Source organism: Lithobates pipiens, unplaced genomic scaffold, assembly GCF_037356315.1.
Source record: "Lithobates pipiens isolate NorthernLeopardFrog02 unplaced genomic scaffold, aLitPip1_a1.2 Scaffold_16, whole genome shotgun sequence".
Classification (NCBI taxonomy): Eukaryota; Metazoa; Chordata; class Amphibia; order Anura; family Ranidae; genus Lithobates; species Lithobates pipiens.
The window spans coordinates 218,645,591-218,662,655 of NW_027507748.1; the positions used below are offsets into that span (position 1 = coordinate 218,645,591).

General features: G+C 44.3%; 1 protein-coding gene across 2 annotated transcripts in view; it reads left to right on the forward strand.

The window, feature by feature from the left end:
- Positions 1 to 4,275: 4,275 nt before the first annotated feature.
- The window catches only part of UBXN11 (UBX domain protein 11), a 38,857-nt gene continuing 26,067 nt past the window's right edge, over positions 4,276 to 17,065 (forward strand). For both annotated transcript variants that reach the window (XM_077481050.1, XM_077481049.1), the window contains exons 1-6: positions 4,276 to 4,492; positions 4,582 to 4,622; positions 12,712 to 12,780; positions 12,866 to 12,966; positions 13,879 to 13,936; positions 14,010 to 14,089. In XM_077481050.1, coding sequence (XP_077337176.1) covers positions 4,335 to 4,492; positions 4,582 to 4,622; positions 12,712 to 12,780; positions 12,866 to 12,966; positions 13,879 to 13,936; positions 14,010 to 14,089 — 507 coding nt within the window. In that variant the 5' untranslated portion in view covers positions 4,276 to 4,334. The remainder of the gene's footprint in view (positions 4,493 to 4,581; positions 4,623 to 12,711; positions 12,781 to 12,865; positions 12,967 to 13,878; positions 13,937 to 14,009; positions 14,090 to 17,065) is intronic.

Here is a 17,065-nt window from a genome sequence, read left to right on the forward strand (position 1 = left end):
AAGTGTCTGCAAATTGCTTTGGCAGCGGAGCTTTGCGGGCGCTTTTTTAACCCTTTATCAGCAACTAGAAGGGGTTAAAAGCTCCCCGCCAGTGGCTGAAAAATCGCAGATAAAACTAGCGACACCCCCACCGCCTCAGTGTGAAAGTGCCCTTAAAAGTGTAAACATCTACAACTAACTAGCATTTCAGTTTTTGAATTTGTATGGCTCTCAGGGGTACCACTAGTGGCTGATTCCACTGTCTTTGGATTTCAGGTTTGGTTTACACTATGGAGAATATAACAGAACTGGTGAAACCTCTCTGTAGGAGTGAGACTCCAAAATGGTTATGGATTTTCCTGGTGGAGTTGCCAAGAGGCTAGTGTGGCTGACCCAGTATATCAGACCGCTTCTGTGGCTATGCAACATCTTCTTTGGCAGACCGTTGCCTCTTTATACCATTCAGACTGCAAAGGATAACCTGATACCTTAGGCCAGGGGTCTCCAAACTGCAGCCCGAGGGCCAGATCTGGATTTGCTTGCCTTGATCCGGCCCTTGGGGCACAGTTCCTCCCACTGACACCAACAATAGGGCACTATACCTTTCATCGATACCAATGACGGGATACTATTCCTCCTACTAATAGGGGGAATACTCCTCGTCCTATTGACCACCAATCCTAAAGCCATATTTGTTCTCACTGATGCTGGGCCCATGACATTTTCTGCCCCTGCAGGCCACAACCCGGCCCTCCTAAATTCTGAAGGACAATAAAGTGGCCCTTTGTTTGAAAAGTTTGGAGACCCCTGCCATAGGCTAACAGGAAAATATAGAAATAGCACTTATCACTTATTCAAACTCAAACCTGCCTTTCTGGAATGTCTATCGTATCAATATGGTTTGCTATGGAGGCTTTACAGTTAAAGTCTGCTAGTAAAGATAGAGTAGATAACGTTTTACCGACACTCCCCACCACTAATGTGCGAAGCATGATGCATTTAGTTCTTGAACACCTCCTTCTGGTAAACTGTAGTCTTGTTTTAAATTCTATTGTAAGGATCAGTTTCCAGGATGTGGTTACTTCCTGATTTTGTAAAAAAGCCATACTGTACGCTTTTACATCTTTGCGGAACAACTGTATTGTTTGTTTTACTGCCTCGTTATCTGAATCGGTTGATGGTATGTTATGTTGAACAGTTTGTAACGTATTACAAACCTCTTAGGTCTTAGCTTTGAAACAGAGAGCCCTAGTTAAAATTGGTAACCAAAAAAAAAAACTGGATGAGATTTTATGCCAGGCAACAAAATGTATGATCTGAGAACAAAGGCAATTAACAAAAAAATGTTTTGTTGTGTAATGGGGACGATAAACATGCAGTAGTAGACATACAAACCACTAGCTATCCAAAGTAGCTGGAAGGAGCTGATTAAAGTAGTATTAAACCCTCAGCGTTTTTCTTTTTTTGGTTTAGCACATTGGACACAATGAAATAAACCTTCCCCAGTAAGCTATTTCTTAAATTCTTACCCCAACCCTTGCAGTTTCTGGTCTTCACAAGAAAAAATTTAACAGTGGACAGTGCAGTCTGGAACCAGTCTTCACTTTGAGGAGGAGAAGGGGAGTGCCTTGTCATTCTAGGCTATGGGGCTGTGTGTTTCTATTGATGCACACAGTGTAGCGAGACACATTTCTAGTGCCTGAATGCAAAGGTGACCCCATAAAATGCTGCAAGAGAAAGGAGCCACCCTGAAAAAGGAAACCTGGGACAAGGATGATGATGCTAGCTTAAACTGGAACATGGGCAAGGTTTAAAGATGAAGAAGCTGTGTGCTTGCTTTAAAGGGGTTGTAAACCTACGTGTTTTTTAACCTTAATGCATCCTATGCCTTAAGGTAAAAAAAAAAAAACCTGGCAGTGACCAGCTCCCCAGCCACCCCGTTTTACATCCCTGAGCCCTGGAACTTGACCCACAGAGGTGTTCTATCAGGTTAAGGTCAGGACTCTGTGCAGGCCAGTCAAGTTCCTCCACCTCAAACTCGCTCATTCTTGTCTTTATCACCGCCAAACTAGTTGCAGTGGGGTCGATTTACTAAAATTGGAAAGTTTCAAAATATGGTGCAGCTCTACCACAGACTTGTGAGATACACTCGAGCTTTACTGAGGGATGTGGATAAATTTAACAAACTGACATACGGTACCAGTTTCTTTTAGCCGATCCTGCGATACCGTATGAGTGTTGATCCAGGTTGGGTCCTTCAACTAAGCCTCCAGGCTCCTTCAGAGAAACCAGCCTTTGCGCATGGTCTTCTCCTGAAAGAGTCCTCCCCTGGGATTCCTCAGTTGCTGGGCCTCTCCCTTCAGATGAGATGGCACCGGACCACCCGTGGATCAGTAGGCCCCTGAAATTCACTCAGGCCTGTCCCTGCAGTTGCGTCGCCTCGGGCCAGCCGCCCCCGGGACTCAGGATGCATGGGTCCGTACCCCAGGCCAGGAGGGCCATGGGGCTGGGTCAGGAGGACCACCAGAACCAAACAGACAGAAAATAATCCCCCGCCAACGTGGCATCAGTACCTTAAATACCACCCTCCAGAATGCACAGCAGGAAAATACTCCCAATGGGCTGGTTCCGAGAGAATAGTGGCATTCAATGCACCCAGCTAGACTGCATTTCTACTCTTGCCGGCGATGACAGCAACACCTGTGGTCAAGGAGAACCCAGTGCAACCCAGCTGGGCTAGTACTGAAGCCATAAATTTAGAGAATTAGTCCCAAAGCCCAACTGTGGCTTCAGGCAAATTAACTTTTCAAAAACCATAGTGCCTGCTCGTCAGGAGCTAGTGCTACATATGTATAGTTTATGCTATAAAAAAGAAAAATTGCTGTGCACCGCTAAAGTGTTCGGTAGGGATGAGCTCAGGCGTGTTCGCATGGAACACGTGAAGAGCCCACCAGAAAGTCGGAGCAGCGCTGCGCTAATCACAGGCAGTGAGACATTGCCCGATCTCTGCAGCTGCATATCGGGGAAATGTCTCACTGCCTGTGATTAGTGCAGCGCTGCGCCGACTTCCTGGTGGGCTCAGCACGTTTTCCATGCGAACACGCCTGAGCTCATCCCTAGTGTTCGGGTTTGATTTGAAGAAAACGTGGCAACCCTAGCACTACCCCTGTAGGAGTTTCTTATGTCAGGGTTCCCCACTGCTACATAGCTGGTCACACAGCATTTCCTTCTTGCATCAGACACACAATCAGTCCTTTGGCTTTTTTTTATTAGGGGATGATAACTTGCATGCGGTAAAGTATTATGGGATTCACAACTTGCAAATGTCCGTTAAACAGAACCAGGGACAACTTCCTCCCTAGTTACAGATTGCTCTTCTTCCTTACTCCTGCACAAACTTGGTTCCTTTGCACAGCTTCTGCTGAGTTCACTGCCTTGGGAACTAACAGCCTCTACTTAGCACAGCAACAGCCCATTACAGGCTAGGAACTAGCAGTCTCTTGGTAAAGTAGTACATGTGGAGTAAACAGTATCTCCCACCACCTTCTGCTTTCCCATAGACACTGATCCCAGTTCTACTGCTTGCAGAAATGCTAACCCGCCTGGCTGCCACCAGCACACCTGGCTGCTTTTTCTCCCTAGTCCTCCTGACTGGCACACACATGGAGACCCCCCAGGGTAAGTTTGGATGAACCCTTGGCACACTGCTGTCTTCAAGAGAGACCTGCTACAGCTGGCAGTCTCTCCCCTTGTGTTGTCCCTGCACTGTGCTTATTATATAGTAAAAAATATTGTTTTGTTTGCTTTTTCAATATTTTCGCTATTTTTGTTTATAGCGCAAAAAATAAAAACCGCACAGGTGATTAAATACCACCAAAAGAAAGCTCTATTAGTTGGGAAAAAAAGGACGTACGTTTTATTTGGGTACAGTATCAAACGACCGCACAATTGTTAAAGTAACGCAGCACCGTATCGCAAAAAATGACCTGGTCATTAAGGGGGCAAATCTTCTGGAGGGCAAGTGGGTAAAATGTTTGCCAGCTGGGGTTGAGCTGTGCTTGCCCTGTGTGAGTACACCCCCAATATATAGCACATGTGGTTTTCCAGCCTGCACATTGACAAGGTCACTTTAACGCACCCACGCCTGTCCATGGATAATGAGGGTAATTACAGCATCTTCTCATTGATAGCTGTGTGCTGTGTAAACCATTACTGGGAAAAGGTGAGGTCACACCAGCCAGGGACACGCACGCTGCCCTGTCACGTGTCAGGTGACCAGCCAATGCGTCACTTGTTGGAAGATTCGGTTGCCTGGAAACCGACTCCAAACAACATGGCGGCGCAGTGAGAGCAGCATGAGCGGTCCTTTGTTTACATTAGGGAAACCCCGAAGACTGAGGACCCTGCCGGGACAGGGCGGTCAGAGTGGGGAGCGGATGAGACACGAGGACGGAGGTGACATGTCCGGGAGGGTGGATGAGCTTTCCACCGATGCTGGACTCGCCAGAGCCGGGTAACGAGTGCCTTGTATATAAGGATGTGCGGGAAAGGTGCTGATGTATCTCTTCTCTGTGTTTACATTAATGGTGGTTGTATTTTCAGGAAAAGAGCAGCGCCATTTAAAGACCCTGCTGGTAACCTAGGTGAGTGGACTGCTTTATAGAAGTCATACAGAAGAACAACACAACTCCAACACACTTCAGCTTTGGAAGGTTTTACCCCCCTTCATGACCAGGCCCTTTTTATTGCGATACGGCACTGCGTTACGTTAACTGACAATTGCGCGGCCGTCTGACGATGTACCCAAATAAAATGTATGTCCTTTGTTCCCACAAATAGAGCTTTCTTTTGGTGGTATTTCATCACTTCTGCGTTTTTTATTTTTTGCGCTATGAACAAAAAAAAGTATGACTGGCAATTTTGAAAAAAAAAATTATATATATTTTTTACTTTCTGCTGTAAAACATTCACAATAAAAAAAGTAATAAAAAAAAAATTCTTTATCAATTTAGGCCAATATGTATTCTGCTACATATTTTTGGTAAAAAAAAATCCCAATAAGTGTATATTGATTTGTTTGCGCAAATGTTATAGAGGCTACAAACTATGGGATATTTTTATTTATTTATTCATTTTTACTAGTAATGGCAGTGATCAGCGATTTATAGCGGGACTGCGACATTGCAGCGGATAAATCAGACACTAAGTGACACTTTTGAAATTCTTTTGGGGACCAGTGACACTAATACAGTGAACAGTGGTAAAAAAAATATGCACTGTCACTTTACTAATAACACTGGCATTGGTGCGTTAATCACAGGCAGTGAGACATTGCCCCGATGTGCGGCTGCAGTGATCGGGCAATGTCTCAATGCCTGTGATTAGCGCAGCGCTGCGCCGACTTCCTGGCGGGCTCTGCACGTGTTCCATGCGAACACGCCTGAGCTCATCCCTACTGGCTGTGAATGGTTATCAGGGGCGATCAAGGGTTAAATGTTTTCCCTCGGAGTGCTTACTAACTGTGGGGGATGTGCTTTAACTGTGGCAAGACAGAGATCCGCGTTCCCGCTTAGCAGGAACACAAGATCTGCGTCTTCCCTACTAACAGAACGGCAATCTGTCTTGTTTACATAGGCAGACCACTGTTCTGCCTCTGTTGGGAACGTTTGCCGGGTGCCATTGGACATCGGGTCTGCTGGACCCGCTGATTGCCTTCCGTTGTATCCAATCACAGTGGAAGCGGGTCACCGGCGGGGAACGTGCACACTGCAGACTCAGAAGTGCAATATCATATACTTGTACATGATTTTGCACAGAGGAGCTGCCGCCCGGCAGTACATGTACAGTACATGTTATCTTGGGCAATTCTGATAGTTCTCACATATAAGGTAAAATTAGCATTGTTGGGCTAGAAAATGACTTGGAACCCCAAACGTTGTACATTTTATGAAAGCAAATGTCCTGGAGAATAAAATGTTAGCTGTTGCAATTTTTTTAATGTCAGATGATATTTCTACAGACCTTTATGAAACGCTAATTTTCAGGAAAAAATACACTTAAAGGATGAGTTCAGCTTTGGGAACATGTTACACCCATTTTTAGGGTGGAATATGTAGCATGTTCCCAATGCTGCAGCCGCTGTGTGACCCCCCCCTCCCCCCCGTGACAGCAGTTTAGGGAGAAGTTCCTTGTACTAGCTGTCACTTTTTGAAATAAGCACGTCTGTGCGGGGCTCTGTCATTCATTTACAGTCACACCTGAACGTAGCGTCTATTTGCATTTTCCAGCGTTTTTTGTGTGTTTTATGCACAATTTTGGTGCATTCTATACAGCGTTTTTGAGCTTTGCCAATTTTCTTTAACCACTATAGAAAACTCTGTTGCATCATTTGTTGCTAGGTATTTTAGCTTTTTGAAAAAAAAAAAAATTATTATTAACCACTTGCCGCCCGCCCTATTACAAATAGACGGCGGCAACTACGATCTCGGTAAAGAGTCTCTGACGGAGACTCTTTACCACGTGATCAGCCGTGTCCAATCACGGCTGATCACAGTGTAAATGGGAAGAGACGGTGATCGGCTTTTCCTCACTCGCGTCTGTCAGACGCGAGTAGAGGAGAGCCGATCGGCTGCTCCTCTGACAGGGGGGGTCTGTGCGGATCGTTTATCAGCACACCCCCCCCCCCCCCCCCCGAGGATGCCCACACTGGACCACCAGGGATGCCACCAGACCACCAGGAAACAGGTAATCCTCCCTAGACCACCAGGGATGTCAATGGTCAACACAATGGATGCCAATCAGTGCCCATAATGGATGCCAATCAGTGCCCACAATGGGCATCACTGATTGGCATGCATTATTGTTTGGCACTGATTGGCATCCATTAGTACAGTATAACACCAATGCCACCTATGAGTGCCCACCTGTGCCGCTTATGAGTGCCCACCTGTTGAGTGCCCACCTGTGCCGCCTATGAGTGCCCACCTGTGCCGCCTATGAGTGCCCACCTGTGCCGCCTATCAGTGCCCACCCATGCCGCCTATCCATGCCCATCTGTGCCGCCTATCCATGCCCATCTGTGCCGCCCATCCATGCCAATCCGTGCCAGCTATCAGTGCCAATTTGTGCCACCTATCAGTGTCCATCCGTGCCGCCCATCCGTGCCGCCCATCCGTGTCGCCCATCTGTGCCGCCTATCAGTGCCGCCTATCAGTGTCCATCAATGCCACCTCATCAGTGCCACTTCATTGGTGCCCATCAGTGCCGCCTTATCAGTGCCCATCAGTGTAGCCCCATCAGTGCCCATCAGTGAAGGAGAAAACGTACTTATTTACAAAGTTTTGAAACTGAAACAAAAAAAAAACATTTTTTTTTTCAAAATTTTCGGTATTTTTTTATTTGTAGGGAAAAAAATAAAAACCGTAGAGGTGATCAAATACCACCAAAAGAAAGCTCTATTTGTAGGAAAAAAATGATAAAAATTTCATTTGGGTACAGTGTAGCATGACCGCGCAATAGTCATTCAAAGTGCGACAGCGCTGAAAGCTCAAAATTGGTCTGGGCAGGAAGGTGTTTAAGTGCCCTGTATTGAAGTGGTTAATATTTTTTTTACGTTAGGGTAAGGGGTTAGTGTTAGGTTTAAGATTAGGAGTTGGGGTTCGGATTAGGGGTTAGGGTTATTTTATTAATTTTTCTGATTGGGGTACTACTACTACTGCTGCTGCTGCTGCTGCTGCTGCTACTACTACTACTACTACTACTACTACTACTACTACTACTAATTAAAAATAATCATAAATTAATACTAAGTAATAATAAATAATTAACCCTTAACCCCTAACTCTCTCTCTCTCTCTCTCTCTCTCTCTCTCTCTCTCTCTCTCTCTCTCTCTATATATATATATATATATATATATATATATATATATAATTTTTTTTATCAATAACTAAACATCCTAACACTAAATAAATAAATAAATAATTATTATTATTATTAGTATTTTTTTTTTTGTTCAGCTTTGGGTGTTTATGTATTATTATTATTATTATTGTGTGGTGCAAACACTGTTTATATATCCGTGTCAGACTTACATGTGCAATTGCATTTTCACGTGAACACAGGGGGATTTATTTAAAAAAATATAATAATTTTATTCAACTTTATTGCTGTCACAAGGGATGAATAACATCCCATGTGATAGCTTTGGCAGTGATATGTACTCTTTATGGTGAATCAAAGGTCTATTACACCACTGATCCCTCCTTGACCCTGCAATGCATCTGATCAGTCACCAAAACTGGAGGTGATGAAATCTTCATCGCTTTTTTCTTTCCTCTCTGTGGGCAGCGGTTCTGGGCTCCCTGGTGGAACAGGAGAGCCCAAGAAGAGTAGTGGCAGGAGTTGGAGAGCTTCCAAGCTCTATAAAATTGATTGTCTATGAAGCTGCTCATTCACTTTTACCTGAAAGCCGATCATTTGCTGTAAAAACTGTTACTAGGATCTTGACTGTTGTTGCAGCCATGATCCTGGTGTAACCACTTGCTGCCCAGGACATTTATATATGTATGCTGTCATATGCAGCAAGCAATTAACCACCTCAACTTTGGAAGGCTTTACCCCCTTCATGACCAGGCCATTTTTTTGATAGTGATCCCTGCTATACTTTAACTGGTAATTGTGCAGTCATGCAACACTGTACCCAAATTAAATTTATTTTAAAAATTCACACAAATAGAGCTTTCTTTTGGTGGTAGCTGATCACCACTGGGTTTTTTTATTTTTTGCTATATAAACGAAAAAAGATGGAAAATTTAAATAAAACAAAAAAAACAATAATTTTAATTTTCTGTTATAAAACATATCCAAAAAAATCGAATTTCTTCATAAGTTTAGGCCACAATGTATACTGCTACATGTCTATACTGACAGGACAAAATCCCAGAAAGTGTATATTTATAGGTTTGTGTGAGCGTTTTAGCAAACTATGGTGTGTATATACAGTATCTCACAAACGTGAGTACACCCCTCACATTTTTGTAAATATTTTATTATATCTTTTCATGTGACAACACTGAAGAAATCACACTTTGCTACAATATAAAGTAGTGAGTGTACAGCTTGTAAAATGGTGTAAATTTTCTGTCCCCTCAAAATAGCTCAACACACAGCCATTAATGTCTAAACTGCTGGCAACAAAAGTGAGTACACCACTAAGTGAAAATGTCCAAATTGGGCCCAATTGGCAATTTTCCCTCCCGGGTGTCATGTGACTCATTAGTGTTACAAGGTCTCAGGTGTGAATGGGGAGCACGTGTGTTAAATTTGATGTTATCACTCTCACTCTCTCATACTGGTCATTGGAAGTTCAACATGGCACCTCATGGCAAAGAACTCTCTGAGGATCTGGAAAAAAAAGAATTGTTCTACATAAAGATGGCATAGGCCAGTGATGGTGAACCTTGGCACCCCAGATGTTTTGGAACTACATTTCCCATGATGGTCATTCACTCTGCAGTGTAGTTGAGCATCATGGAAAATGTAGTTCCAAGACATCTGGGTTGCCAAGGTTCGCCATCACTGGCCTAGGCTATATGAAGATTGCCAAACTGAGCTGCAGCACAGTGGCCAAGACCATACAGCAGTTTAACAGGACAGGTTCCACTCTGAACAGGCCTTGCCATGGTCGACCAAAGAAATTGAGTGCACGTGCTCAGTATCATATCCAGAGGTTGTCTTTGGGAAATAGACGTATGAGTGCTGCCAGCATTGCTGCAGAGGTTGAAGGGGTGGGGGGTCAGCCTGTCAGTGCTTAGATCATACACCACACACTGCATCAAGTTTGTCTGCATGGCTGTCATCCCAGAAGTTAGCCTCTTCTGAAGTTGATGCACAAGAAAGCCCGAAAACAGTTTTTCTGAAGACATGCAGACTAAGGACATGTATTACTGGAACCGTGTCCTCTGGTCTGATGAGACCAAGATAAACTTATTTGGTTCAGATGGTGTCAAGCGTGTGTGGTAGTAACCAGGTGAGGAGTACAAAGACAAGTGTGTCTTGCCTACAATCAAGCATGGTGGTGGAAGTGTCATGATCTGGGGCTGCATGAGTGCTGCTGGCACTGGGGAGCTACAGTTCATTGTGGGAACCATGAATGCCAACAAGTACTGTGACATACTGAAGCAGAGCATGATCCCTTCCCTTCAGAGACTGGGCTGCAGAGCAGTATTCCAACATAATGACCCCAAACACACCTTTAAGACAACCACTGCCTTGCTAAAGAAGCTGAGGTTAAAGGTGATGGACTGGCCAAGCATGTCTCCAGACCTAAACCCTATTGAGTATCTGTGGAGCATCCTCAAACAGAAGGTGGAGGAGCGCAAGGTCTCTAACTTCCACCAGCTCCGTGATGTCATCATGGAGGAGTGGAAGAAGACTCCGGTGGCAACCTGTGAAGCTCTGGTGAACTCCATGCTCAAGAGGGTTAAGGCAGTGCTGGAAAATAATGCTGGCCACACAAAATATTGACACTTTGGGCCCAATTTGGACATTTTCACTTAGGGGTGTACTCACTTTGGTTGCCAGCGGGTTTAGACATTAATAGCTGTGCGTTGAGTTATTTTGAGGGGACAGTAAATGTACACTGTTATACAAGCTGTACACTCACTACTTTACATTGTAGCAAAGTGTAATTTCTTCAGTGTTGTCACATAAAAAGATATTAGGTGGTTAAAAAGCATGATGACTTTTTTTTTTTTCTGGTAATAATCTATCAGTAATAAGATCATGTACTTTCAATCTGTTTCCAATAAGGAATTCCATTGTACTACATAGTTGATAGTAACCAAAGGAGATTGTACAATCTGCTTGTATAGTATATGGTCACCTTTAGATAGCATGTGCCCCGATTCATGCTATGATTCCTTCTGTGAACTGCTTTCATGTCCTGTAGGGATGTAGCGGCCACTGTTGGAACCACAGCATGCAACAAGGGAAATGCAAATTTATATAGCAGCCATGACTCTAGGTCTGCAAGAGAGCCAAGGTTGGAGTTGCTGCCTTGCATAGAGATGAACATTAAAGCAAAACTAAACCCTCCTATCCTTTACAGCTGCCATATGACGTCCTGGGCTTTCAGTGGTGATACTAAATGATGCCTGCCTGCAGTTCACAATCGGTAAACCAGAGAAGGAATCCACCGCTGGTGGAAGTTAGCCATAGAGATTTCCGAGGGACAGATGGTACCCAGCAATCTATGACTCTTGGAGGCCAGGGTGTGAGGTTATCGCGTCCAGGCTGGCAGAAGTAAACAAAGCCAGGGACTCGGCAGGAAAGGCTGGGATCGTGAATTTTTAATTTTTTTTGATCTCAGCCTTTCCTGCCTCAAGAAGAGATCTTATAGACCCCACATCTCTCCATAAAGAGGACCTGTCACGCACCATTCCTATTACAAGGGATGTTTACATTCCTTGTAATAGGAACAAAAGTGATCAACATTTTGTTTTTTTAAGGGCAAGTGTAAAAAATAAAAAAAATAAACAATAATTTTTTTAAAATAAATTAAGCGCCCCCATCCCTGCGAGCTCGCACCCAGAAGCGAACGCTTACGTAGGTTGCGCCCGCATATGTAAACAACTTTCAAACCACACATGTGCGGTATCACCACTAACGTTAGAGTGAGAGCAATAATTCTAGCACTAGACCTCCTCTGTACCTGTGAACATCTAACCTGTAAAAAAAAAATTTAAGCTTCGCCTATGGAGATGTTTAAGTATTGAAGTTGATTGACGAAATCCACCACAAAGCACCAACAATTACCATACTCTTCTTACCAGATAGCTTGGACCATAAATTATAAAAGTCATAAAAGCACAAAATAGCCTGGCATCCAAGAAAGACTGTGGCTTCTCAGCAGCAGCTCCAAATGGATCAGGAATAAAAAAAATAAACAAGCATAGTAAAGCCTGCTAACATTTAAGTCCTTTTATTTAAAATATGTAAGAAGTACCTTCGATAGGTTGTAAACAGGCACAAACGGGTCAGCTCATGAGAAAGGAACCCTGTGGGTAATGGCTAAGCAAGCGAGACGTCTGCAGTAACAGCCACCACAACGCATTTCGTCATCAGTGACGTCTTCTCAGAGGCAGGCCAAACGTCAGATATCCCTGGATAGGGTATTGAAAGTCAGCAGCTACAGTATTTGTAGCTGCTAACTTTTATTTTTTTTCATGCAGCCTGAAGATCCTTTTTAAGTTCCTGAAGTCTCTTCTGATACGTTTTATCCCTCAGACCTTTCACCAATTCTGTTTCGGTCTCTGGATTAGTTCTATCTTGGTATCTTTTTTTGTATCTTTAGCTTATCATAGTACTGGCCAGTTGTACTGGCTTCTTATATATTTGAGGGACTCCATCGGTGAGATGTCTCCATTGGCAAGACCACATTTAGCATTTCTACCCAACGGCCATATTAATTACAAGCCAAAAGAAGGATTCATGCTTTCCCACTGGATTTGGACACCATGTTTATAGTCTTCTGGGAAGAGAAAGAGACACAAACTACTGCTCCTGTGTGACTTCCCATGACAGGAGTCTCTCATAGAAACCTACAAGTAATTCAGTACATGTGTTTACCCAAAACGGAAACACTTTCGTGTGAATGTGCCCTTATATCATCCTTTTATTGTAATCGGTTTTATAGATGACATGACGGTATGCTTGCTTTTTTTTCTTCTCAGTATCAAGTCCACGATTCTTGAATAAGTTCCCTCAGCTGAAAGAACACAATGCACTGGGGAAAGAGCAGGGTCAGTACCTAAGCGGGTTACAGCCTTGCACAGTAGATATGGGCAGTAGTTTAGAAAAAAAAATATTGACATTCTTTTTCTTTAGGTTCTGTTCCCAGTGATTTCGATCTGTTAAGCACCACGGTGAAGCGAGTAAGCGAGTTAGAGGCCAGAGTTCGTCTTCAAGCACGGGAGATCCAAATGAAGGTCAGCAACAAAAACTCCTATTTGGATGATGTATTTTAAAGGCTACGTTCACCTTTAATAACCTGTTGTATCCTTATTTACGGTATAATATGTAACATGTTACTATGCAGCATCCTCTCTCCACACCCACTTTCAGACTTTAAAGAAGGCACAGATTTTTTGAAGCTCCACCCACACAACTGCTTCTTTCATTTACAGCAATCCTGTAAATGAATAAACTACAAGTCCCATAGATGGATTGTAGTTCTCAATGGACTGTGAGGGCCCTGATATGAGTTCCTTCGTAGTCCATTCTCTCTACACTGTAACTAAAAGTCCGTATGGAGGTACGGGCACAAAGTTGTAAGGATAGTGTGCAGGAACCTGACATTGGATTGTGGGTGAAATCCTGGACAAGCGCTAATGCCGCATACACACGACCGGACTTTTCGAGGGACCAGGTCCGACAGACTTTCGGCGGAGTTCCGTCGGACTTTCTGAATGGACTTGGCCACACACAATCACACCAAAGTCCGATGGATTCGAACGTGATGACGTACGACTGGACTAGAATAAGGAAGTTCACAGCCAGTAGCCAATAGCTGCCCTAGCGTCCGTTTTTGTCCGTTGGACTAGCATACAGACGAATGGATTTCTTGGTCCGGCGGAGTTCCGGTGGAAAAATTTAAAACATGTTCTATTTCTAAAGTCCGCCAGATTTTTGGCAAGCAAAGGTCCGACGGAGCCCACACGCAATCGAATTGTCCGACAGACTCGTTCCGTCGGACCTTTGCTGTCCAAAAGTCCGGTCGTGTGTACGCGGCATAAGAAAACATAAATACGCATTTTATTCCTGCGCAAAAACATTGCATTTATTTATTTTTTTTACTTAACCTTTTAATGTTATAAAAATGTCACTTATGTATTTTTCAGGATCAAGAAATCGCCACACTAGAGCAGAAGCTCAAAAAGCTGCAAAAGCAGAAGACAGGTGGGCAGTAGGCCTGTTAATTTGAGAACTCCCAGCAATCTCTCACATCACAATAACCACATTTTCTGTTTAGGTCATTCTTCTTCAGAGCAGCACGTTCTGGAAGTGGAGACAAGATGCCAGGAACTACAGGCAAGAATTACTGATATGGAGGTCAGAACGAATATAAACTGTAAAGTATGAAAGTCTGTGTATATGAAATAAGACTCTCCAGAGCTAATAAAGTGTGTGTTCATACTGTATAAAGATTTTTTTTTTGATATCCTAAAGACTAAACACACTGGGCTCAATTTACTTGAAAGGGTAAGTTCACCTTTAGGGCTCTTTCACACTGGGCGGATCCCTGATGATCCGCCCCCTGGACATCCGCTTGCTCAGCGGGGATCGCTCCGTTGATCCCCGCTGAGCAGGAAGATGAGAGGTCCGTCTCTCAACACTGTGCAGGGACGGACCTGTCAGAGCGCTGCTCTCCCCTATGGGAGATTGGTGACGACGGACCGCAGAGTCCGTCGTCACCCGATCCGATGATGGGTGGAAAAGTAGGTTTTTCCTCCGTCACACTTTTTCTAATTGGAGCGGGTCGGATGTCAGCGGACTTGTCACCGCTGACATCCGACGCTCCATAGACCTCTATGGAGCATCCGTTCAGGTCCGCCTGAAAAACTGACAGGTGGACCTAAACGGATCGGCCGTGTGAAAGAGGCCTTACAGAAAATCTGTAAGGTGAACTTAAACTGCACCCCCTCTACACCCATCCCCCCCCCCGTCCCGCTGATCTTGAGTCCCACGATCCCCCTCTCCGACACATTGGATCGCCACTTTACCGGTCTAGGAATTTGAAATCCCTGTGGCTTAATCTCCTAAACCTACTTCGTGAAGGTACGAATAGGAGGCATTCTAATTGGACGGCGCCGACCAAGCAGAACCTGCGTAGCCTGTCCTGTCAGCTCTGGAAAAAAGGAGAGAAAGCCAATGGGAATTCAAATCCCCAGACCGGTAATGCGGCTATACGGTGTGTCACAGCGAGAAATCGCAGGACTGGAGGTCAGCAGGACCGGGAGGGGGTCCAGTTCACCTTACATATTTTCTGTAAAGGTGAACTTACACTATAATATCACATGAGATAATTGAATCACGTGACACATTTTTTTCCAGTAATCTCATACGATGCTGAAAATGTCAATTCACTATCACCTTATGCGGTATTTACCTCAAAAAGTAAAAACACTTCTTAAATACCTCCATAAAACAGCAATAAAATCAGTTCACTAAAATAAATTAATAATTTATTTATCGGTTTCTCAAAAGTAATGCACAGAAACCTAAATATGGAGAAACATAGAATCATCGGGGCTGATTTACTTAACCACTTGACCTGCAGAAGATTTGCCCCCCCTTCATGACCAGGCAATCTTTTGTGATATGACACTGCATTATTTTAACTGACAATTGCGTTGGAATTTGAACCCAAATGAAATGTATGTCCCTTTTCCCCACAAATAGAGCTATTTTACGACCACTGCATTCTTTGTTTTTTTGCGCTTTAAACAAAAAAAATGAAAATTCTGAAAAACTTTCTGCTATAAAGCATATCCGATAAAAAAAAAAAAGAAAAAAAAAAATCGGATTCAATGATAAATTTACACCAATATGTATTCTGCCACATATTTTTGGTAAATGAAAAATCCCAATAAGTGTATATTGATTGGTTTGTACAAAAGTTTCAGCATCTATAAACCATGTGATATTTTTTATTTATTTATCTAATCACGGCTTACCTGTACGGTTCAGGAGATATTCACCTTGCATGCAGCTGCTGACATCAGTGGCGCATGCACTCTGAAGGTCCTGCGGATGCTTCCGGAAAATCAGAGCTCCTTGCCTTACCTTTTTATTAGCACTGAAAACGAACAGGGGTTCTCAGGGCAGGCCCAAGACATTGTGCTGCCTGGGTCCAAGAATGAAATCCGGCCCAACCCCCCCCCCGAAAAAATAAAATAAATCACAACCACCAAAAGGCCCCCCACATCCATTATTTTATATCATGAGAGGGTGAGAGAGGTCTGAGTGACAGAGAAGGGGGGGGGGGGTGGTGAGAGGATGAGAGGGGGAAGTGAGAGAGAAGGGGGTGAGGGGGCTGAAAGAAGGGTGGAGTGTGAGAGAGAGAGGGGGGGCTGATAGAGAAGGGGTGAGTGTAAGAGAGAGGAAGTGAGAGGGACCACATAGCCCTGTCCCTATCTGCAGTCTCTCCTGTGCCCCCCCTCCCCCGTGCAGGCTCTGTGTGCGGGTAGGTGTGTGTAGGATCCCCGTTACCTGATGGCCAGCAGCGGGCAATGCCCAGTCTCCTTCTGGATCCGGAGGTGCTCTCACTGCTCTGCCCCTTCCAGTGGCTCCTTGGCAGCCTCCGTCTTCCGCTCATCCTCTGGGCACCCAGTCAGCCTGTCCTCTGGGTCTCACCGTTGAGCAGAGAGGAGGCTGGAGGAGTCCAGGTTCTGGGAGCACCGGGGAGGCTGCACCCACTCCTTCTTGCCTCTTTGGTGGTCATGGAGAGACTCTTCTCCCTCCTGGGCTCTCACAGGTCTTACTGCCCACCTCACTGGCCACCTTCCCCAAATTACCCCGGGCTTGGCGCTGTTTGCTGCTATCCACTCGCTGCCACCAAACTCTGCATGAAAACAAGTGACCTCAGGTTGCAGTGTGTTAGGCACTTTGCCGTCCCTCTCAACATTCCACTTGGGTCCAATGGACCCAGCGCGACCCATGGTAGGGCCGGCCTTGGGGGTTCTAATCCTTTTCTACTGTATCCATCCTACTGAATATCATCATGAGATAAAATACCAAATGGTTTCATGAGCTAAATACCACAAATTTCTATGAAATACCTCATGCTCTATTTTAGTAGCATTTTCTTGTAAATTGCAAAAAAAGTTTTGAAAAACGCTATGAGCTATTTTATCTCACATTTCAAAGAGGAAAATACCTCCTCGTGAATTGAGCCCTGTATATTGCAAAATTCAGTTTCAGTTTGGAATATGTATACCACTGGAAACGCATTGCATAAACCTTTCTGCAAGGCCTCCCAAAGATGTTTCATCCTCTGCTCCCTCTGCGAAGGCTGGATAAGTTCCG